The sequence below is a fragment of the Chiloscyllium punctatum genome, chromosome 22, assembly GCF_047496795.1.
Source record: "Chiloscyllium punctatum isolate Juve2018m chromosome 22, sChiPun1.3, whole genome shotgun sequence".
Classification (NCBI taxonomy): Eukaryota; Metazoa; Chordata; class Chondrichthyes; order Orectolobiformes; family Hemiscylliidae; genus Chiloscyllium; species Chiloscyllium punctatum.
The window spans coordinates 59,829,206-59,850,970 of record NC_092760.1 but is presented as its reverse complement, the minus strand read 5'-3'; the positions used below and the strand labels follow the sequence as shown (position 1 = coordinate 59,850,970).

The window sequence follows — 21,765 nt, the reverse complement described above, 5'->3', positions numbered from 1 at the left end:
GAGTAATTCTTGAAGAGAGAAAGGCATAGAATGAACAGAGAGGGCTGTTAATGAATCAGATTGATATTGGTGAACTGAGGTGTGTTAATAGTAAGGAATATTGATGAATTAAGAAGGGTTTCAATGAGCAGCACTGTGTATAAATGAACAGAGATTAGAATATTGATAATCAAAGAATGATAAAGTAAAGCAGAGGGGGTACTGATGAATGGACACAGGTATTGATAAATATAAGGGGTTACTAATGAGGGGGTATGGATGAATAGAGATGAGTTTGAATGGACAGAGAAGGGTATTGATGAATGCAGTGGTCTGTTGTTGAACAGAGAGTGGGGCTGTCTCAGGAATGGGCAGCATTGCACAGACTGTGCTATGCTGTACAGATTAATCATACAGTTAAGTCTGTGTGTGTTCCCAAACAAACCCACTGCTTCTTTTTTCACTTACGTCAGGAAAGTCACAATCCTCAGCCCTAATTGTAAGAGGTTTTGAGGATGAACTTTGTTCAAAGACAATACTTCCAGGTTCTAAGTTTTCTTGTATATTTCCATTATAGATCGCCTTTGTAAACTGTGGTGGGCATTTGTTTTCTTTCAAAACATTCAGAGTAACAGTGGTCATGGAGTATTTGTAGTGGTCATTCTCCTGATAAGCCTGAGAAATAAAAACAGATGATTATATCTTAGGCAGTCACACCCAATGCATTGGGTCAATGGAGTCTCTGGAGGTTAGTGGGTTCTCTCAGCACCAATGGGTTTACCCAGGATCTTGCAGTTAATGGGGGTCTCTAGGGGTCAGTAGGGTTTCTCAGGATCAGTGGGGTCTCTCAGAGCCAATGTATATTCTCAGGATCAGTGAGTCTGTAAAGAGTCAGACAGGTCTCTTTGGTTAAATGAGGTCTTTTAGGGCCTCTAAAAATCAATGGAACCCCCAAATTTAGAGGGCCTCTGAAAGTCAGAGGGATTTATTATGATGGGGTCCCCCTGTTACTGGAGTCTCTGAGAATCAATGGGATCTCGAAGGGTGGAGCAGTTTTGTGGGGCCAGGGTGAGCCTTCTTGCTCCTTGTGATCTCCTGGATGAGTTGGTCACCTAAAGGGGTTGAGGAAACATTTTCTGGAATATTTTTCCTGCGTACAGCTGTGTGCCTATTTTCTTCATTTTAACCAGGAGGATAAGTGTATCAATGGGGTAGGCAGCTATTGTGAATCATAGTAAACAAGGCATCCCAACCCTGTTTCTGATTTACAGCATGTGCAGTTCTTTCAGTTTTTACAAATCTGTTGTGGATGGACCAGGACGTGTTTACTGATCTAGCACAGCTGTCCATGTCTGTTGTTTTAGACAGATATTGGGGCAGATTTGCTCCAGTCTATCCAATGCACAAAAGAAATACACATTGAAAACCAGTTGTAGAGGTTGACATGCCAATATTTGGTCACTAAAAGAATTTGGGAACATGTATCCGAAAACATTAACCAGCACACCCAATCCCTAGTCTCAGCATCCTAAGCTTTGCTTTGGGAATAGCTTTCCAAAATTTACCATGGTCCAAATTCTCCCATCAGATAGGAAATCCTGGGACGTACAGTGTGATTGGAATGGGATTGACTCTTGATCACATGGAATTTTAACAGAATGCTCCTATAGTAAAATGCTAGATCTTTCGCATCTAATGAATGGCTTTGAATGCAATCCTTGGCGCAAAGAAAAGTTAGTCAAGGATTTGAAAATGTTCTTCAAAGGAATTTTAGAAAGAAAGTGCACAGCAGCACATCCTAAACATTTTCACACTTTGACCCCATTTCAAGACTAAAAAATTGTTGTGATTCCCAGTATAAACTGAGAGCAGGATGTGGAGGTGAAGGTTGGCAATCTGTGAGAGACTGGGTGGGGAAGTGGGTGACTGTGAGAGTTGGACTTTTTTGGAGCAGGGAACACAATTGTTTCTCAGTTGCTCCTCCACAATTGTTGGCACTGCTTCGGAGCTCAGGACCCCACAATTATAGGTATTCACCCCGTCAGGTGTCCCAAGCCCCAATTTGAGAAGTCCTGGTATAGAGTTTCTCTCTTCTTTAAATCTGACCGTGATTTATTTGAATGATAATGAATCAAACGGACTAACTTTCACATTATGTTATTGCCGATCTAGTAATCAGGAAAATATGTTCTTTTATCTTGAAGACATAAGGGCTGGTGTACATACCATGACTGTCAGGACAACTGGATTTTGGCTGGTTACAGGCTTAATCATGGTTATCTCGCCAGTGTTTTGATCAATTTTAAAAGATTTCTCATGATCTATAAAATGAAAATCAGTGAATGAAAATAAAACTCAAAAGACGATTTATTCGTTAACAGGTCAACAGCAACATTAGATATTGTTAAATGAAAGGGCTCAAACCTCACGATAGATAGAGTCTCGATTAGATTCCCTACAGTATGGGAACAGGCCCTTCGGCCCAACAAGTCCACACCGACCCTCCGAAGAGTAACCCACCCAGACACATTCCCCTACCCTATTTTTACCCTTGACTAATGTACCTAACATTATGGGCAGTTTAGCATGGCCAGTTCACCTGACTAGCACATCTTTGGATTGTGGGAGGAAACCAGAGCAAACCCACACAGACACAGGGAGAATGTACAAACTCCACACAGTCACCTGAGGTGGGAATCGAACCCTGGTGCTGTGCGGCAGCAGTGCTAACCACTGAGCCACCGTCCCGCCAACAGCAGCAAGAGTAATTGTTTCCTGATTGACAGAGAGCAACATGGAACAAATTATCCAACAATAATCACTGTACAGGAAGCTGGGAGAGTAGCAATCAGATCCGCTCCAATGGATCGATAAACCTTTAGAATACAATAGCAGACAGATAACTTAAAGTCTGTGCAAATTGCTGGTTCGGCCCCATTTAGAATCTACGATTCAGTATTAACCCTTTCAGACTCAAACAGAAGAGGGAGTTAGTAAATGTGCAGCAAAGTTTTGGACAGACTCAGGTTTAGAGAGCAAAGAGCATAAGAGACCAATGACTGATATTCAAGTCCAAAACCTGTCAGAGTTTGCTTTTTGCCTTCCCTGTTTGGGAAACTCCCGCCTGCCACCAATTGAATGCCAGCAATGATAGTGTGAGGACCTTAAGAGGCCCAGTCAAGGGTCTCAATTAGCAACGGGACAGGAAGGCCATTCCTCCCAAATTATAATCAAAGAGGAGGTGAAAAGGTCACAGGGTCAACACACTCCCCCCCCCCCCCCCCCACACACACAGCCCTTCAGCCAGATTCAATGCTTCACTCGTCTTCAAACCTGCCCAAGGGGAAAAGAAGGCCATAGGTTACAGGAGCAGAATTAGACTATTCAGTCCATTAAGTCTGCTCCACCATTTGTTCATGGCTGATATGTTTCTCAATCCCATTGTCCTGCCTTCTCCCTAGAACCATTGATCCCTTTACTAATCATGAAATACACTCAATGGCATGGCCTCCACAGCTCTCTGCAGCAATGTGTTCACCACCCTCTGGCTGAAGAAATTCCTCCTCATTTCAGTTCTAAAGGGTCATCCCTTCTCTCTAAGGCTGTGCCCTTGGGTTCTAGTCTCCCCTACCAGTGGAAGCATCTTCTCCTCATCCAATCTATCCAGGCCTCTCAGATTTCTGTAAGTTTCAATCAGATCATTCTTCTAAACATCATTGAGTACAAACCAAAAGTCCTCAACTGCTTTCATCCCCAGGATCAGTCTTGTAAACCTCCTCTGGGCCCCCTCCAAAATCAGCACATCCTTCCTTCGATATGGGCCAAACACTGCTCACAATATTCGAATATTCCAGGGTTTGACCAGAAACCTATACAGCCTCAACAGACAGTCTCTGCTCTTATATTATGGCTCTCATGAAGAATGCTAATAAATGGACGCTATTAAATCCTACAGAGGTCGCGGACTGTGACTCCACCTGTGTTTGTAACTTTGTGCTTTTTTACACTGTTTTTGTACTAATAAGGTCAAGTATTCCATATGCTTTTAAAAGTTAAAAATCACACAACACCAGGTTATAGTCCAACAGGTTTAATTGGAAGCACTAGCTTTCAGAGCGCCACTCATTCATCAGGTAGTTGTCTGATGAAGGAGCAGTGCTCTGAAAGCCACTGCTTCCAATTAAACCTGTTGGACTATAACCTGGTGTTGTGTGATTTTTAACTTTATACACCCCAGTCCAACACTGGCATCTCCAAATCATATGCTTTTTAAAGAGACTTCTTAACCTGTTACCTTCAAAAATGTATGTACATACACTCTCAAAACTCTGTGCTTCTGCTCCCCCTTTACAATTAAACCAATTATTGCAGGTAACGTATTAAATCTATAAAACAATTGACTACGGTACCTTTTATGCCAACTCACCATTTCCCAAGCTGTAATGAATCACAGCTTTGATTTCTTTATCACCATCAACAGCTTGAATCTGCTGAGGTTCCAGCTGCAATGGACCAGTCTGCAATAAACAAGAGAAAGAGCTTCAAGTGACGAGAGAAATGTGAGCTGGAAAATGAAGTTTAGGAAGTCCTGATTAACTGATACCTCAGTCTCGCCTAGTGTGATATTTCCCATGTAAACTGCATTAAGGCAGATGCTGGCAGTGAAAGCATAAACTTCAGAACAGGGTTCAAACTCTGGCGGCTTGTTATCTTCATCCAGGACATTAATATTAATGGTCAGTGTATCGTTCGGAGGACCAGCTGGAGTTTCCTGAAAAAGAAGATAAAAAGACCTGCAATTCAGAACAGCTTTTGCAGACAAAGTGCTTTAGAAAAATAAAAGCATTATATCAATGTCAGCCGTTGTTAATGTAATGAAACATCCTGTGGCACTTTACAAAAGTAGTATTTAAATAAAACTATAACTTGGAGTCACACAGGTTTTAAATTGTATGGAGTGCCACAAGGATCGGTGCTGGGTCCTCTACTTTTTGTCATTTATGTAAATGCGAGCATAAGAGGTACAGTTAGCAAGTTTGCAGATGACACCAAAATTGGAGGTGTAGTGGACTGCGAAGAGGGTTACCTCAGATTACAACAGGATCTGGACCAGATGGGCCAATGGGCTGAGAAGTGGCAGATGGAGTTTAATTCAGATAAATGCGAGGTGCTGCATTTTGGGAAAGCATATCGTAGTAAGACTTATACACTTAATGGTAAGGTCCTAGGGAATGTTACTAAACAAAGAGACCTTGGAGTGCAGGTTCATAGCTCCTCGAAAGTGGAGTTGTGGGTAGATAGGATAGTGAAGAAGGCGTTTGGTATGCTTTCCTTTATTGGTCAGAGTATTGAGTACAGGAGTTGGGAGGTCATGTTGCGGCTGTACAGGACATTGGTTAGGCCACTGTTGGAATATTGCATGCAGTTCTGGTCTCCTTCCTCTCAGAAAGATGTGAAACTTGAAAGGGTTCAGAAAAGATTTACAAGGATGTTGCCAGGATTGGAGGATTTGCGCTATAAGGAGAGACTGAACAGGCTGTGGCTGTTTTCCCTGGAACGTCGGAGGGTGAGGGGTGACCTTATAGAGGTTTACAAAATTATGAGGGGCATGGATAGGGTAAGTAGGCAAAGTCTTTTCCCTGGGGTGGGGGAATCCAGAACTAGAGAGCATTGGTTTAGGGTGAGAGGGGAAAGATATAAAAGAGACCTAAGGGGTAGCTCTTTCATGCAGAGGGTGGTATGTGTATGGAATGAGCTGCCAGAGGAAGTGGTGGAGGCTAGTACAATTGCAACATTTAAGAGGCATTTGGATGGGTATATGAATAGGAAGGGTTTGGAGGGATATGGGCCGGGTGTGCTGGCAGGTGGGACTAGATTGGGTTGGGAAATCTGGTCGGCATGGACGGGTTGGACCGAAGGGTCTGTTTCCATGCTGTGCATCTCTGTGACTCTATCACTCTAAAAGAGACAGGAGAGGTAGAGAGACAGAATGGTTTATGGAGGGTATGCAAGAGTTCAGGACGCAGACAGCTGAAGGCATGACAGTGGTCCAGTGTTTCCAATCTGGAATGGTCAAAGGTCAGAATTCAATAAGTGCAGCGTTAGGGAGTTGGCGAGGATTACAGAGTTATGGAGGAAGGAGAAAGTTGAGAGCTAGGGTAAGAATTTTAAAATCAGGATTTTTTGCAAGTCACCAAGCACCAGAGTGATAGGATAGCAGGCCTCAGTATAATTCAGAGAGCAGAGTTTTAAATTACTTCAAGTTTACACAGATAGAATTGGGAAAACAGCCAGCAGTACATAGGAACAGGTGAGCCTAGAGATAATAGTGGAAGGAATGAGGGTTTTAAAAACAGATGGGCTAATACACTGATGACGTCAAGCAATGTTATGAAGCTAGAAATAGACAGTCTTTGTGAATATGAAGTTGAAACCTTTTATGGCAAATATGGCAACAAGGTTGTGACAAATTGGTTTCACCTCAGACTGTTTCTGGAGAGAAGGATGGAGTCAGTAGTTTTGAGTGGGATCGAGCAACAATGGCTTCAGACTTCCCAACATTTAACTAAAGGGTATGTCTGCTGCCCCTGGTTGTTGGATAATTAAGTTGGTGCCATCAGCATACATGTGAAAATTAACAAATAATACGGCCATGGAGCAACATGTAAATGAGAAATAAATGGGAATAAAGATTGATCTTGCAGGCTGGGGAAAGCACAGAGATAATAGCATTGAACATGAAAAAAAAAGCCATTGCAAGCAATTCCATTGTTACTGTAGATGCATCTACATGAAAGGATGTAGAACAGTCACACTCAGCTGGATGGTGGACAGGTGTAAGAGGAGGAGGATGTGAGTAAACATGCCAAAGGTTATAGACAGGTCCAGGAAGAGAAGGAGAGAAAGTTTGCCTTCCTTACAGTAACATGGAACGTCCTTGTAACTTTGGTAAGATGTGTTTTGTTGTAGTGGCTGGGGCTGAAGCTGGACTGTCATAGAGATGTACAGCACAGAAACAGACCCTTCGGCCCAACAAGTCCACACCAATCCTCCGAAGAGTAACCCACCCAGACCCATTCCCCTATTTCTCTACACCTACACTGACTAATGCACCAAACGCAGGCAATTTAGCATAGCCAATCCACCTAACCTGCTCATCTTTGGATTGTGGGAGGAAACTGGAGCACCTGAAGGAAACCCACACAGACGCAGGGAGAATGTGCAAACTCCACACAGACTGTTGGCCGAGGCACGAATCGAGCCCGGGTCCTTGGTGCTGCGAGGCTACAGTGCTAACCACTGAGCCACTGTGTCCGTGCCTACCAGATATCCTAAACTAATTTAGTTCCATTTGCCAGGACTTGGCCCATATCCCTCCAAACCCTTCCTATTCATATACCCATCCAGATGCCTTTTAAATCCTGCAATTGTACCAGTCTCCACCACTTCCTCTGGCAGCTCATTCCATACATGCACCACCCTCTGCGTGAAAAAGTTGCCCCTTAGGTCCCTTTTATATCTTTCCCCTCTCACCCTAAACCTATGCCCTCTAGTTCTGGATTCCCCCACCCCAATTTGAATGTGAATCTCCTGGAAAAATAGATTTGGATTTGAAGAGGTAAAAATGAAACAAACCATTGTCAAGGTCTGTTGAGAGGAAAGGCAGGTTCAAGACAAAATGGTTATTTGCATGGATGGTGAGAACAAGGACAGTTTCTTTGACATGAGATTTGATGATAGCAGATTTAAAACGGAGAGGGACAATACCTGAAGGGAACTGCTTACAAAATAATCCAACATAGGGGCCATGAGAGGAAGTTGGGTGATCAGCAGATCAATGGGAATAGGGTCAAGAGTTCAGAAGATGGTTCCCATGGACAAAATGGAGCATGAAGGAAATATGTAAGTTCAGGGCTTAGACAAAGAATTAAAGAACATTTTCACAATTGTCACCTTTTGATGCAGGAAATATTTCTGAATCATAAGCATCATTGTGATATAAGAAATATGGAGGCTAATTTGCATACAGCAGTACTGCCTGGCCAGCAATGCAGCAGACCCTCAGTACTTCCCTTTGGCAGTGCTGTCTCGTTTTTGATTCACTGAGTCCCCCCTCAGTACTGCTCCTCAATTGATGCAGTACTGTCCCTCTGAGGGTTCAGCAATTCCTTGGTACTGACCCTCTGACATGGCAGTATTTGTTCAGTACTGTCCTTCCACCATGCACTACTCCCTCACAACTGACTCTGACAATACAGTGCAGCCTCAGTACTCCCCATCTTACAGTTTGGCACTCCTTCAGCACTGACCCTTAAAAGAGCAGTGCTCCCCCTCAGTATTGCCCCTCCAATAAGTGTAGCACTCTTCCAGTACTGATCCTCTGACACTGCAGCAATCTCTGAGTACTGACTCTCCAAAAAAGTAACACTCACTTGGTGGTCTCCTACAACCAGTGCAGTATTTCCTCAGCATTGATCCTGTGATAGTGCAGTGCTCCCTGAGTAATCTCTCTAAAAGTGTCATTCCCACGGTACTGACCCTCTGATAATGCAGCTCTACGATTACAAAAGAGGAGTACTCCCTCAGCACTGACCCTTTGAATAGGTAGCACTCCCTCAGTACCGCACTTCAAAAGTACAGTTCTCCCTCACCTTCGACAATGCAGCAGTACCTTCATACTGACCCTCTGAAATTGTTGCACTCCCTTCTGTATTGCACAGGAAATATCATTTCAGATCATGTGATCAAATTGCTGAGGTGGAACTTGCATCTACAAATTACTGACTCTGAGGTAAGTGAGCTAGCCACTGAACCAAAGCAAACACTGCATAATAATTAAATTCCAAACACACAGATTCCTTGGAATCTCACAATCCCTCCAAAGCATAATTGTGAAATGTACATTGAAATCTCACCATTGCGTGTAAAATCAATTGTAAGCTCTTGGTAGTCTCATAATCTAATGGCTTTTGGAGAATAATCTCGGGTGAAGTATCACTCTGTAATTTGAAGTATTTTGTTCCATTCTAAAGAAGGCACAATACAGACAGATTAATTGAGTTCAGTGATGTTGCAATGTTATATATAATCTAATGCATGTGGTCCATGAGCTGAGAATTGACACTTACTGTGTTTGGATCCAAACTGTAGTAAACTTGTTCTTCATCTGGATCACTTGCTGTCTCTTTTACCCAGACTGTATTGACAGGGAAGAGCTTTAGGAGAGTGAACAAGGTATAGTAAATGTGTGCGCAAATAGCAAGCAGCTAGCCTTTAAATTAAGAGCAAACTAGTTTGACATCTGAAGTTCATCTTGAGTTCTAAATTTCTTGAGTTCCTTCTGTTCCACTTTTTGTTTTACAGCACCTTCTGGGATCTTGTATCCTCTGTAGTGAACCCTATGTAAAATACCTATTTCATTCAAGTCATCTCTTTATTTTCCATCATTAATTCTCCAGATTCACATTTGAGAGGACAACACTCACTTTGTCAATTTTTTTTTCTTTTCGGAACAATATCTATAGAAACTATTACAATGAATTGTTACATTTCAAACTAGCTTTCATTCACACTATGATGTTTGCCTCATTATTAATCTTTTAGCCATGTTTTGCTTTTTAAAAAATATTCTGTCCAAGCTCCTGGTCTGCGAGTCAGCTTTTAGTCATATGCTTTTTCTTTAACTAACATGGATAGCAGATTCTTCCTTTGAATTTTTATTTATCATTGAAATAGATATTTTCTGTGTATTCTGAATATCTCATCAAACGTCTGCCATTATATCTCAATTAACCTAACATTTCACTTAATTTGCTTGCTCATTTTTATATAGTTCTGATTCATGCCTTCATAAATGCGCTTATTTAAGTTTATCGTGCTAGTCTTGGAGTCACTCTTCTCTCTTTCTCAAACTGAATGCAAAGTTCAATTATGTAATGATTACTTTTGCTGCGGAGTACCTTTATTAATTAATTCTATCTTGTCGTGCAATCCCAGGCCTTGTATAGACTACTCTCTGCTTCAAAAAGTGTTGACCTAAAAAACTTTCCAAAAAGGTTTCTTTGAACTTCTTACCCAGTCTAGTTTTGATCATCTTGATTTTTTTCCAATCTATACAAATATTAAAGTCTCTCTTTATTATTCATCATACCATTATAATAATCTCTCATTATTTATTCCTTTATAATCTGCCCTACCATGTGGTAACAGTCAGGGGGCCTACACAATAAATGACTTCTTGTCTTTATCATTGGTCATTCTACACTTAGGTTTCTTAAAACTCAGGTTTCATTCCCATTGTTCTAATACCATCAGAAATAAACAGAACTATATTCTACCTTTGTCTAGCTTCTGCAATACTCAGGTGCTGATCTACTTTGTCCTGCAGTCATTCCTCTTTAAGGGCTATCAGTTTGTACTTACTTATTTTGATTTGTGTTATCAATTCATCTGTATTTTTTCCCAAGCGCTATATAAATTCATATACAAAGCTTTTTGTTTTTCTACTTATTCCTGGAATACTGGAACCAGACCATACAAGTACAGGCCAACCCATCGATACAGCCCCCACTTCAGACTGGAGTGGTGCCACAGCCCTTTAGTTGAAACTTATTTATATTGCACTGGTCACTGAACCACGCATTCAGTTCTCTAACTTTATTTGACCTATGTCAATTTTCATATGGAGAAAGTGAGGACTGCAAGTGCTGGAGATTAGAGTCGAAAAGAGTGGTGTTGGAAAAGCACAGCAGGTCAGGCAGCATCCAAGGAGCAGGAAAGTCAGCATTTCGGGCATAAGCCCTTCATCAGGAATTTGGGGCTGGAAAGGAGCTGAGAGATAAATAGGAGGGTGGGGTAGAACTGGGGGAAGGTAGCTGGGAAGGCAATAAGCAGAACCGGGGAGGGGGGGGTGGTTGACAGTGATAGGTCAGAGTGGAGGGTGGACCAGATAGGTGGGAAGGAAGATGGACAGGTAGAACAGTTCAGGAGGGCGCAGCTGAGTTGGAGGGTTGGATCTGGAATGAGGTGGGGGTGGAGAGATGAGGAAACTGGTGAAATTGACATTGATGCTGTGTGGTTTGTGGCCCCAAGATGGAAGATGAGGCATTCTTCCTCCAGGTGTTGGGTGACTTGGCGTTTGGCGGTAGAGGAGGCCCAGAATTTGCAAGTCCTTGGCAGAATGGATCGGGTGGTTTGGATTTGGTGGTGGAGGAGGCCAGTTTTCATATGGCTCAGATAATAATCCAGAGATTATTGCCTTTGTAGTTTTGCTTTTTAACTCCTCGTACTGACTATGCAAAGCTTCCTCCCTTTTCCTTCCTATGTCATTGGTCTCTACACGGACTATAACTGGACCCTCCCTCTCTGACTGCAAATTCTTCACTAGCTCCAAGTAGATGTCCCTTAACCTGGCACTGACTGGGAACTGGGCAATCTCTCAATCCAAGCTGTAAAGAACAGTGTCAATCCCCCTCAGTGTACTTTCCCCAGTAGCACTACGTTCCTTCTGCTCTGTCTGCTTGAATAGCTTCCTGTACCATGGTCAGTTAGCTGAACCACCTTGCAGCCGTCAATTTCATCCAAACAAACCGAAAGTACCTCAAATTAGACAACTGCAAATACTAATATTCCTGCAAGCCTGCCCTCTGGGTCCCCTGACCTGCTTCAGCTACAGCCACATTCCCTAGTCTCAGAAGACTATCCCGAGGAGTTCAAAACACTCAGGCGATTTTCACCTTACTCCAGTAAAATATAGCACTTCCCTCCCCCCTTCATCCAGCTCCCTTACTTGGCCAACTTCCTTCCTTTGTTCAGAGTTGTATTTCATGCTAAGTTACACTGATATGCCTCTTTTTAAATGTTCTGAATTAGCTCTGCCTCAGGTATAGAAAAAATAGTTTAACCTAGTTACCTTAATGAACTAATCAAGCAGCTCTCCAGTGGAATGTTTGTATATTCCTGCTTAAATATGGATGGAATTTAGAGTCTAAACACTGAAGTTCATTAGATGGTAAATGTGAAAGACAAACAATATTAGATTTTTGGGAGGTACACATATTACAGTTCCTTTTCCTCACCTAACTGCCAGCACTCTGTTCAAAGTTACAATTCATGATTTGCAAATGCAAATGTCTAATATCTGAGTTCGGCTTGGGCCGCAAATGCTTTTACCAACATTGAACTGTCCATACTTTTCCAAACCTCCTTGGATCTCAGGATGGTGTCAAAGGACTGAAAATTGCTAATATTGCACACTTGATTAAAAAGTGGTGTTCATTCTATATAGTGTTGATGTGCAATAAACTGTCCTGAAGAAGCTGAGCCTGAAGATAGTTCTTGGCCTTATCTTCTCCTGTACCATCCTATCTTGAATCCAATCTCCACCACATGGCATAAAACCACACAATAAAAAAGGGACAAATCTAAACGGGATGGTGGATCAGAGGGGCCTGGGGGCACATGTGCTCAAATCACTGAAGATGACGGCAAACTAAAGAAAGTGGCAAATAAAATGTACGTAATTTGCTTTTAAACGTACTGGATCACGGGCTTTATAAATAGATACATAGAGTACGAAAGCAAGGAAATTACAGTGAACTTTTACAAATCACTGGTTCAATTTCAACTGGAATTTTGTTTCCAATTCTGGATCTCACGCTTTTGGATGGATGTGAAGGCATATCCAGACAGATGATTTACCAGATTGGCTCTAGCAAAGAGGAATTTCAGTTATGTGACTAGAATACAGGCTTTAGAGTTGTTTATAAAGAAAAAAAGGTTGGAAAGAAATTTGATAGAGTTCTTCACAATCATAGGGGCTATAACAGATAGAAACTGATTCCTTTTGTAGAGGAATTTTGAACCAGAGTTCAACAATTTAATGTAATTGACAAAATAAAACAATGATGACAAATTCTTTGTTACACGGTGAATAGTCAAATCTGCAATTCACTGCCTGAGAGAAAGTGGACACAGATTCAATTACGACTTTCAGAAGGGTGACAGGAAAAAACAAGGCTGTATTGCTCTTACAGACAACTAGCATGAATGGAATGTGCTGATTGAACTTGTATAGAATCCCTACAGCGTGGAAACAGGCCAGTAGGCCCAACAATCCACACCAACCCTCTGAAGAGTAACACACCCAGACCCGTTCCCCCTACCCTATATTTACCCCTGACTAATGCACTTAACCAACACATCCCTGAATGCTATGGGCAATGTAGCACGGCCAATTCACCTAACCTGCACATCTTTGGACTTTAGGAGGAAACCGGAGCACCCAGATAAAACCCACACAGACATTGGGAAAATGTGCAGACTCCACACAGACAGTTGCCCGAGGTTGGAATCGAACCCAGGTCCCGGGCACTGTGAGGCAGGAGTGCTAGCAACTTAACCACCTTCTTATGTAACTTGTTATTCTATGATTCTGTAGAGTGGGTGGCATATTTACAGCATAGAATGAGTGCAACACTGTCCACCATATTATACATAACAATGATTGTAATATTTCACTGCAGTGAATGGGAAAATAAATGAAATTGTTATCTTACCTCGCTAATGTTGTAATTCAATACCTTCTGCGGAAACTTGGGAGGATTGTCATTTACATTGTGGATCTCAATAATTAATGGTAGTGGTTCCTTTTAATGAGAATTAATTAGAAAACACATCAAACAAATAAAGGCTTCAATCTGTTGTTTGTTAATAATCTTTGAAATGTTTGACATTAACTAGATAAGTAAAGCTTGTTATATAGATGTCAATGTGCAATGTACATCATCATGGTGTACAACATCATGGTCTTAAAAGATGTTTAGTAACTAAGAGGCTGGGAGGAATAGCTGTACAAATCAGTTGGGGTCGTAGAGCAAATAGGAAAGACTGTTTAAAAACACGTGCAGGGTCTTCTGTTTTACATATAAAGGCATAGAGTAAAACTACAAAAAGAGTGTTTTGCTCAATTCTGGGCACAAGACTTTAGTATTAACCTTGGAAATTCAGCGACTAGGAGAAATTGCACAAATGGTTTTCTGTGGGGATCAGGGAATCTATATGGAGATAGTGGAGCAGCAGGGATTGTGTTCCTCAGAGTAGAGCTGATTAAGAGGAAGTTTGATAGAAGTATTCACAATTTTAAACTGTTTTGGAAGATATACAAATAGTCATTTCTCAGTACTCCACCTGAGTATTGCTAAAAATGGACATAAATGTTTGAAGCTTTTCATATTGCACTCATCAGGATATTTTGCAAGAATACAATTTCAAGGAAAAAACCCAATATTTACACTGCATGCAAGGAGAGTGCTGTTTGGTTGGCAAGTAGAACCTGATTGGTAGAAATGTTGCCATAGAGAATGCTGATTGACAGATAGAGGCTTTGATAAATTTTAAACCAGCCAGACTGAATTGGTCAGGGCATTGCCCCAAGAAGTGAACTAATATACAGCTGTTATTTTGTTGAGTTCAAACAGGCATAGTGTGTGCACATGTTCTTTCCCATGGCCAATCCACCTAATCTGCACATCTTTGTGGGAGGAAACTTGAACATCTGGAGGAAACCCACACAGATACAGAGAGAACAGGCAAATACCACACAGCAGTTGGCCAAGGTTGGAATCAAACCTGTGTCTCTGGTGCTGGGAAGCAGCAGTATTATTCACTGAGCCACCATGATGTATGTGTTGCTAATTTGCCAGGGGCTAATATGTGTTGCCCCTGGTAAACATGAGTGCACCACACTGTGACCCTGACTGACAATCCTAATTGATTGTTAGCATATTCAAGATTATCCATCAATTTTGCTTCCTGTGGAGAGTAACCAGGTAAGATAGGTTTGGTCATTGACAGAGGGGAGATAATCTTATTTGCTTGTTACCAGTACAGTATTACATGAAAAGGTGGTGGAAGCAGATTCAATAGTAACTTCCAAAAGGCAATTGATGAAAGACTTGTCAAAGATATTTACCATAGGAAAAGGGGGAATGGTACCATTGTGTAACTGAGCAGTTCTATCAAAGCACTGGCAAAGATGTGCTGATTGACGTCTCATAGTGCTCTGTCATTCTAAGATTATTTTGCAAACCATCATATTGCTCTGATTCATTATATTTCACTTTGCACAATATTCTACAAGATTTTCAATCACTAATGGAACTATTTTACTTACCGGTGGATCTCCACAGTTTAGAGTGAATATTAATACAGGACTTGTCAGATTCTGTCAGACAACAACACACAAAACAATGTCAGACTAAACAAATAAAACAGTGCCATTTTATCATTCTTGATTTTATACATCATTCAAAAAACAAATAACATTGGATGACCACTGAGGCCAATGTTTTTACGCTGAAAGCATACATAACATGACGATGAATATAGGTCTGTGTTTTATGCCCATAAATTGTGTGCCCTATCGGCCTACCACTATCCTCTCCACAAATATAAAATCTGGCACAATACCATCAATCTCCAGCATCTGCAGTCCTCACTTTCTCCTAGCAGATGCCAGTCTCAGAGAATACGGTAAGCAAATAGACAAGGAAATCAGAAGGTTGCCCAACATTTTGAAAGGAACAAAAAATAGTGAACTTCTTAAAAAAAAATCACTCTTTTGCAACTTGCTTCATTGTTCACTTCATTTTTCAGAATGTTGGATGGGACTAAGTTTGTATTTTTTTATGGTGGGTATGACAAGTTGGCACAATGGTGGGAGATATCTGCAGATTCTAAAGGCAGCACCTTTTTGGCTGATTTTTGAGTTCACATTGACTTTTTTCAGATTCCCATAATAAATAAAGAATGATTCAGAATGTGGGGAGCCTTCAAATTTGCAGCCATGACCAACGTTCTGTATAATCTAGTAGGTAAAAACAACTACTGCAGATGCTGGAAACCAGATTCTATATTAGAGTGGTGCTGGAAAAGCACAGCAGTTCAGGCAGCATCCGAGGAGCAGGAAAATCGGCGTTTCGGGCAAAAGCCCTTCATCAGGTGAAGCCCTGATGAAGGGCTTTTGCCCGAAACGCCGATTTTCCTGCTCCTCGGATGCTGCCTGAACTGTTGTGCTTTTCCAGTACCACTCTAATCTAGAGTCCTGTATAATCTGCCTGACACATAATGATCTGGTCAAGATTCCTAACTGGCCACAGAGCCAGTATTCACACTGCCAATTAGCCACCTTCCCACTGGACAGCCACTCATTGACTTGACTCAATGAGATGAGTGAGCTAGGAGTAAGCAGACCAGCTATTTGTCATTTTGCTTCCTGCGCCTCACCAATAAACATAAACCCCAGTCCCTTGTCTCAGAACCCTCAAATGGGCACACTGTTTTGTGTAAATCCCTCTGAATGCTTTTTTTGCCACTTGTGAGTTGAATCACAAGTCCCATGTAGCTCATTCAATGCCTTACATTCCAAAACACAATGGTCTAGATATTCAGGAGGTGTCCATTTTTCAGTGGAAGGCTGTGAGGAGGAGGGGGGCATGGCACGGGGTGCCACTCTGCGTGCAGGGTGCGCAGGAAAGGGGCATGAAGTGGGAGGACAGGAAGGCATCAGTAGACTGAGAAGAGGTGGTGTGAAGGAATTCTTTCACAAATTACAGTTGTACAGCCAGTCCTTACGGTGCTGAGTGAGGGATTGGCATTGGTTGAGAATGTACCAGACCCTAATTTTTCTTAAAAACTGCTAGGAATGTAAAGGTTATGTTAGCATTTATTACAAGTTGGTTACTGTAAAGGCATGAGAAAATCCTGGTGCTGCTATCAGTTCTGAGGAAGGGTCACTGGACCTGAAATGTTAACTCTGATGTCTCTTCACAGATTCTGCCAGATTTGCTGAGTTCCAGCAACTTCTGTTTTTATTGTTGCTATTATGTTGTATATGGGTTTTAAAGGGTTAATACTGAGAAGTGCTTTAAGGACTCCACACTGTGATCATATCATGTGGACCTGATGGGGATCGCTCAGGTATAAGAGCAAATAGTAAGCTCCTGCTCTTAGTCTCTGTAATCAACTTACAAAATTGCTTAAATGTAATAAACTACATCTTATTTGAAACAAAAGCTTCATCTTGTTAGACTAGCTAGTGGTTTTTCTCTAATGCATCAGATCAGCCAGCCCTGTAAACCCCACCTTGCAAGAGGATGGTGGCAGAAAATCTACTGCATGATGAGCAGTGATGCAGACTCATGCAACAATGTTGTGTGCAGAGATCATCGCTCGTTAACTTACTACACAGAGCCTCGGTGAGACTAAACCTGGAGTACTGAGTACAGGTTTGGTTCCTCTTACCTAAAGGAAGATAAAGTTGCTCAAAAAGAAGTGCAACAACATTTCACGAGATTGATCTTGGGATGAGAGGGCTATCATTGGAGGAGAGATTTAATAGAAGGGGCCTAAATTTTATGCAGATTAGAAGAATGAAAAATGCTCTTATCGAAATACATGAAAGTCTGTGAGGATTTGGGGCTTTTTCCTGCCTGGCTGGAAAATGAAGAACTGGGCATCGTAGTCTCACAGCAACAGGCCAGGATCATGGGGTATAACAGGGGACCATTTAGTCCATCAAAACTATTCTACCATTCAATGGTTGATTTAGGACCTAACTCCATTTCCATGCCTACATACCATAATACCATAACAAAACAAAATCAAGTTCGAATGTAAAATTAACAGTTGATCCAGCAGCAAATGCCTCTTACAGGAGAGAGTGCCAAAATTCTACCACCCTTTTCAATATTAAGGTTTTTTTAAAACTCACTTCAGAAATCTGTACTTCTATTTATAGAATGTATCGCCTCATCCTGAACATCTTGACCAACAAATACTGTTACATCTAGTTACCCTCCCTGTTTCTTACAACGTCTTCAAAACTTAGATTAAATCAGCCCTAAACCTTCTAAATTTCAGGGAATAGATGTTTAATTTGTGTAATGGCCCTTTGTAATTTAATTCTTGGAGTTGAGTATCATTCTGGCAAGTACTTTTCAAGGTCAATACATATTCTGAAATCCCCAGAATTGCTTACAATATGCCAGGTCCAGTCTACTTAAAGTTAAAAATTGCACAACACCAGGTTATAGTCCAACAGGTTTATTTTGAAATACAAGCTTTCAGGTAGCTTGCACTTCCATATAAACCTGTTGGACTATAACCTGGTGTTGTGCGATTTTTAACCTTGTCCACCCCAGTCCAACACCAACACCTCCGCTTCAGTCTATTTAAGGCTTTGTATCGCTGAACCAGGATCTCTATTTTTTTGTAATCTAGTTCTCTGGATATAAGGACAGCATTCCATTCAGTTTTTGATCATTGTCTCTATCAGTTCATGACATTTTAATGATCTAGATACCTGGTCATAAGAAAACAGAAGTTAATTTTAGAAGTAAGCTATTTGACTTACTACCCCATAATTCAATTTGATCCAGACTGATCTTCTATCTCAATGCCAGTGTCTTGCACTCTTTCCTTGCCTTTTAATGACTTTCATATCTAGAAATCTATCAATCTCACTAACGAATAAATTCAATGACAGTCAGGAATCTTTCATTGTTTCTAGCCATTCAAAGAACTTCAGCTGCTTTAAAGTTGTGATTGTGCCAACTCTGAATTTATTGCAAATATCAGCATCTCCTGTCTCTACGAATGTATCCCTATGACTGTCTGGAGCTTCTGTCTCCCTGCAATAGCCAGGAACATCTACCTCCACTTGATTGTCAGGAGCACTTGTCACTCCGAAGCTGTCTGGAACTTCTTTCTGAGTAGGATTAATTGGAACCTAAATCCCCCTGCGTCTGTCTGGAGCTCTTGTCTCCCAGTAACTGTCTTGAGCTCTTCTCTCCCCGTGTCTCTCTGGAGGTCCTGTCTCATTCTCTGTTTGGATCTCCTGTCTCCCTGTGTCTGTCTGGAGCGCCCGTTTCCCCATGTCCTATCTAGAGCTCCTGTCTCCCTGTGTCTGTCTGGAGCGCCTGTTTCCCCATGTCCTATCTAGCGCTCCTGTCTCCCTGTGTCTGTCTGGAGCGCCCGTTTCCCCATGTCCTATCTAGAGCTCCTGTCTCCCTGTGTCTGTCTGGAGTGCCCGTTTCCCCATGTCCTATCTAGAGCTCCTGTCTCCCTGTGTCTGTCTGGAGTGCCTGTTTCCCCATGTCCTATCTAGAGCTCCTGTCTCCCTGTGTCTGTCTGGAGCGCCCGTTTCCCCATGTCCTATCTAGAGCTCCTGTCTCCCTGTGTCTGTCTGGAGCGCCCGTTTCCCCATGTCCTATCTAGAGCTCCTGTCTCCCTGTGTCTGTCTGGAGCGCCCGTTTCCCCATGTCCTATCTAGCGCTCCTGTCTCCCTGTATCTGTCTGGAGCGCCCGTTTCCCCATATCCTATCTAGAGCTCCTGTCTCCCTGTGTCTGTCTGGAGCGCCCGTTTCCCCATGTCCTATCTAGCGCTCCTGTCTCCCTGTGTCTGTCTGGAGCGCCCGTTTCCCCATGTCCTATCTAGAGCTCCTGTCTCCCTATGTCTGTCTGGAGCGCCCATTTCCCCATGTCCTATCTAGAGCTCCTGTCTCCCTGTGTCTGTCTGGAGTGCCCGCTTCCCCATGTCCTGTCTCCACATGTCTATCTGAAGCTCCTACCTCCCTCTGTCTGCAGCTCCTGTCTTCCTCTGTCTGCCTGGAGTTCTTATCTGTCCATGTCTGTTGGGACCTCCTGCCTCCCCGTGTCTGTCTGGATCTCCTGTCTCCCTGTGATTGTCTAGAACTCCTGTCTCCCTGTGTCTATCTGGATCTCCTTTCTCCATGTTTCTGCCTAGAGCCCCTGTTTCCCTGTGTCTATCTGGATCTCCTGTCTCTCCGGATCTCTTGTCTCTCCATGTCTGTCTAGAGCCCCTGTCTCCCCATGTCTGTCTGGAGCTCCTGTTTGCTGCAACCCTCTGGAGCTCCTGTCTCCCCCTGTCTGTCTAGAGCTCCTATCTCCCCATGTCTGTTTGGAGCTCCTGTCTCCCTGTGTCTGCCCGGAGCTCTTGTCTCCCCCTGTCTGTCTGGAGCGCCTGTCTCCCCGTGTCTGTTTGGAGCTCCTGTCTCCCAAGTCTGTCTGGAGCTCCTGTCTCTCTGTGACTGTATAGAGCTCCTGTCTCCCCGTGTCTGTCTGGAGCTCTTGTCTCCCCCTGTCAGTCTAGAGCTCTCGTCTCCCCATGTTTGTCTGGATCGTTTATCTCCCTGTGTCTGCCTGGGGGTCCTGTGAGCCTCTGAGTGATTTCTTGAGATTACCTCATAATCAATTGTTTTTGTGAGCACCAGTTTACTCCCATTGATAGCAACATCGGGCACCTCCGACGGATCTGCTATTGCAATAGGAGGCGTATTTATTGTTATACTATTGATCACCGCTCCTGCTTCATTATTCTCATCGACACGCATCGGATTTTCTGAAACACAACAAGCTAAAGAAAGACAAAAAGGATTTTTAACTTACAATTAAGTATGGACAAACAAAACAACTGTAAACATTTTATGTGAACTATAGCTTACCATTGTCGAAAGAGCAGTGTTTATTAGCAACAGCAGTAACATTTATCTGAAAGACAACAAACAGGACGAACAGCAAGGTGCAAGGGCCACAAAACATACGGCTTGAATCCATTCTCTTATGGACGCTGAAGGATTTCACCAAAAATGGTAAATAAAGCTTCACTGGGCCCAAGCCATCCCAGCCTCAACCACTTCTGTCCATTACAGCTTGGAGCTCCAGAATCTGAATCAAAATAAACTGAAGGAAGCAGATATTGGTGCCTGTTGTCCCAACCTTTGCTTCGTGTCTTTATCACTTTATTGCTGATCTGCTTATTCAGTCACTGTCTAATTCCCCACTATGGAAAGTCATAAAAGCTGATTACGTGTTTTGCATTCTGCTTTGACACGACACCGACTGCTGGTTAAAGGCTAATAAGATACAGTTGCACTTCAAGTGGTTGTGAATGTTTCTCCAAACAGTTGGCAGAACTGAAGTATACAGTTCCTGATATATTCTTCTGGTCAAAGTCTCTGATCTCTCACCAAAGACTCAGTAGATTGCTTCCAAGGGTGGAACTTCTAAGGAGCACATCAGCACTCCCACCCAGCTCACCCAACCACCACCTCGATCAATGAATTGCCACTTAAACCCTCCCCCCAACTGCCTCTAATAATTTACCAGGAAAGAGTGGTACAGGGTTGCTCATTCTCTTGGTGAGACCTTGTGAATGAGCTAGACCAGTTGCAGGCTGAGGTCATGCCTCCTCTTAGGGATTACCCCCATCATCCCCACAATAATATCTGGCTCTGCTTACTCTCCACTCAGCATCCCAATCCTGGCCTTCATCACTTCTCACTTCAGGCATGGCAACCTGGTGCCAGCGAAATCTCTTCACTAACCAGCTCCAACTACTGAACATCATTAGGAACTGAACACAATCCCAGCAGTGGCCACACCTCTGAGTGGCACTACTGAGACTGGACAGCTCCCACTCGCTCTCAGAGAGGGGAGCCTCATCCCAAAGGGACACAAGTCTCCTCTGGGATTGAAGGACTTCACATTAATTCTCCTAAGCACAATCTAGAAACACTTGACTCTTGCAGTTTCTTACTTGGCTTCGGTGGGTGGCACAGGTGGGCGGCACGGTGGCACACAATGGTTAGCACTGCTGCCTCACAGCGCCTGAGACCCGGGTTCAATTCCTGCCTCAGGCGACTGACTGTGTGGAGTTTGCACGTTCTCCCCGTGTCTGCGTGGGTTTCCTCCGGGTGCTCCGGTTTC

At 42.7% G+C, this 21,765-nt stretch overlaps 1 protein-coding gene across 7 annotated transcripts in view; it reads right to left on the bottom strand.

The window, feature by feature from the left end:
* The window catches only part of LOC140493694 (cadherin-related family member 5-like), a 71,452-nt gene extending 50,679 nt beyond the window's left edge, over positions 1-20,773 (bottom strand). For 4 of the 7 annotated variants that reach the window (XM_072592428.1, XM_072592433.1, XM_072592434.1 and 1 more), the window contains exons 1-10: positions 20,502-20,773; positions 20,241-20,413; positions 15,152-15,202; positions 13,536-13,625; positions 9,108-9,194; positions 8,895-9,005; positions 4,583-4,750; positions 4,406-4,496; positions 2,206-2,300; positions 448-654 (exon numbers count right to left, since the gene is read on the bottom strand). In XM_072592428.1, the coding sequence (XP_072448529.1) occupies positions 448-654; positions 2,206-2,300; positions 4,406-4,496; positions 4,583-4,750; positions 8,895-9,005; positions 9,108-9,194; positions 13,536-13,625; positions 15,152-15,202; positions 20,241-20,413; positions 20,502-20,613 (1,185 nt within the window). In that variant the 5' untranslated portion in view covers positions 20,614-20,773. The remainder of the gene's footprint in view (positions 1-447; positions 655-2,205; positions 2,301-4,405; positions 4,497-4,582; positions 4,751-8,894; positions 9,006-9,107; positions 9,195-13,535; positions 13,626-15,151; positions 15,203-20,240; positions 20,414-20,501) is intronic. The other 3 variants (XM_072592430.1, XM_072592432.1, XM_072592435.1) reach the window with 1 other exon arrangement.
* Between the last annotated feature and the right edge of the window lie 992 nt (positions 20,774-21,765).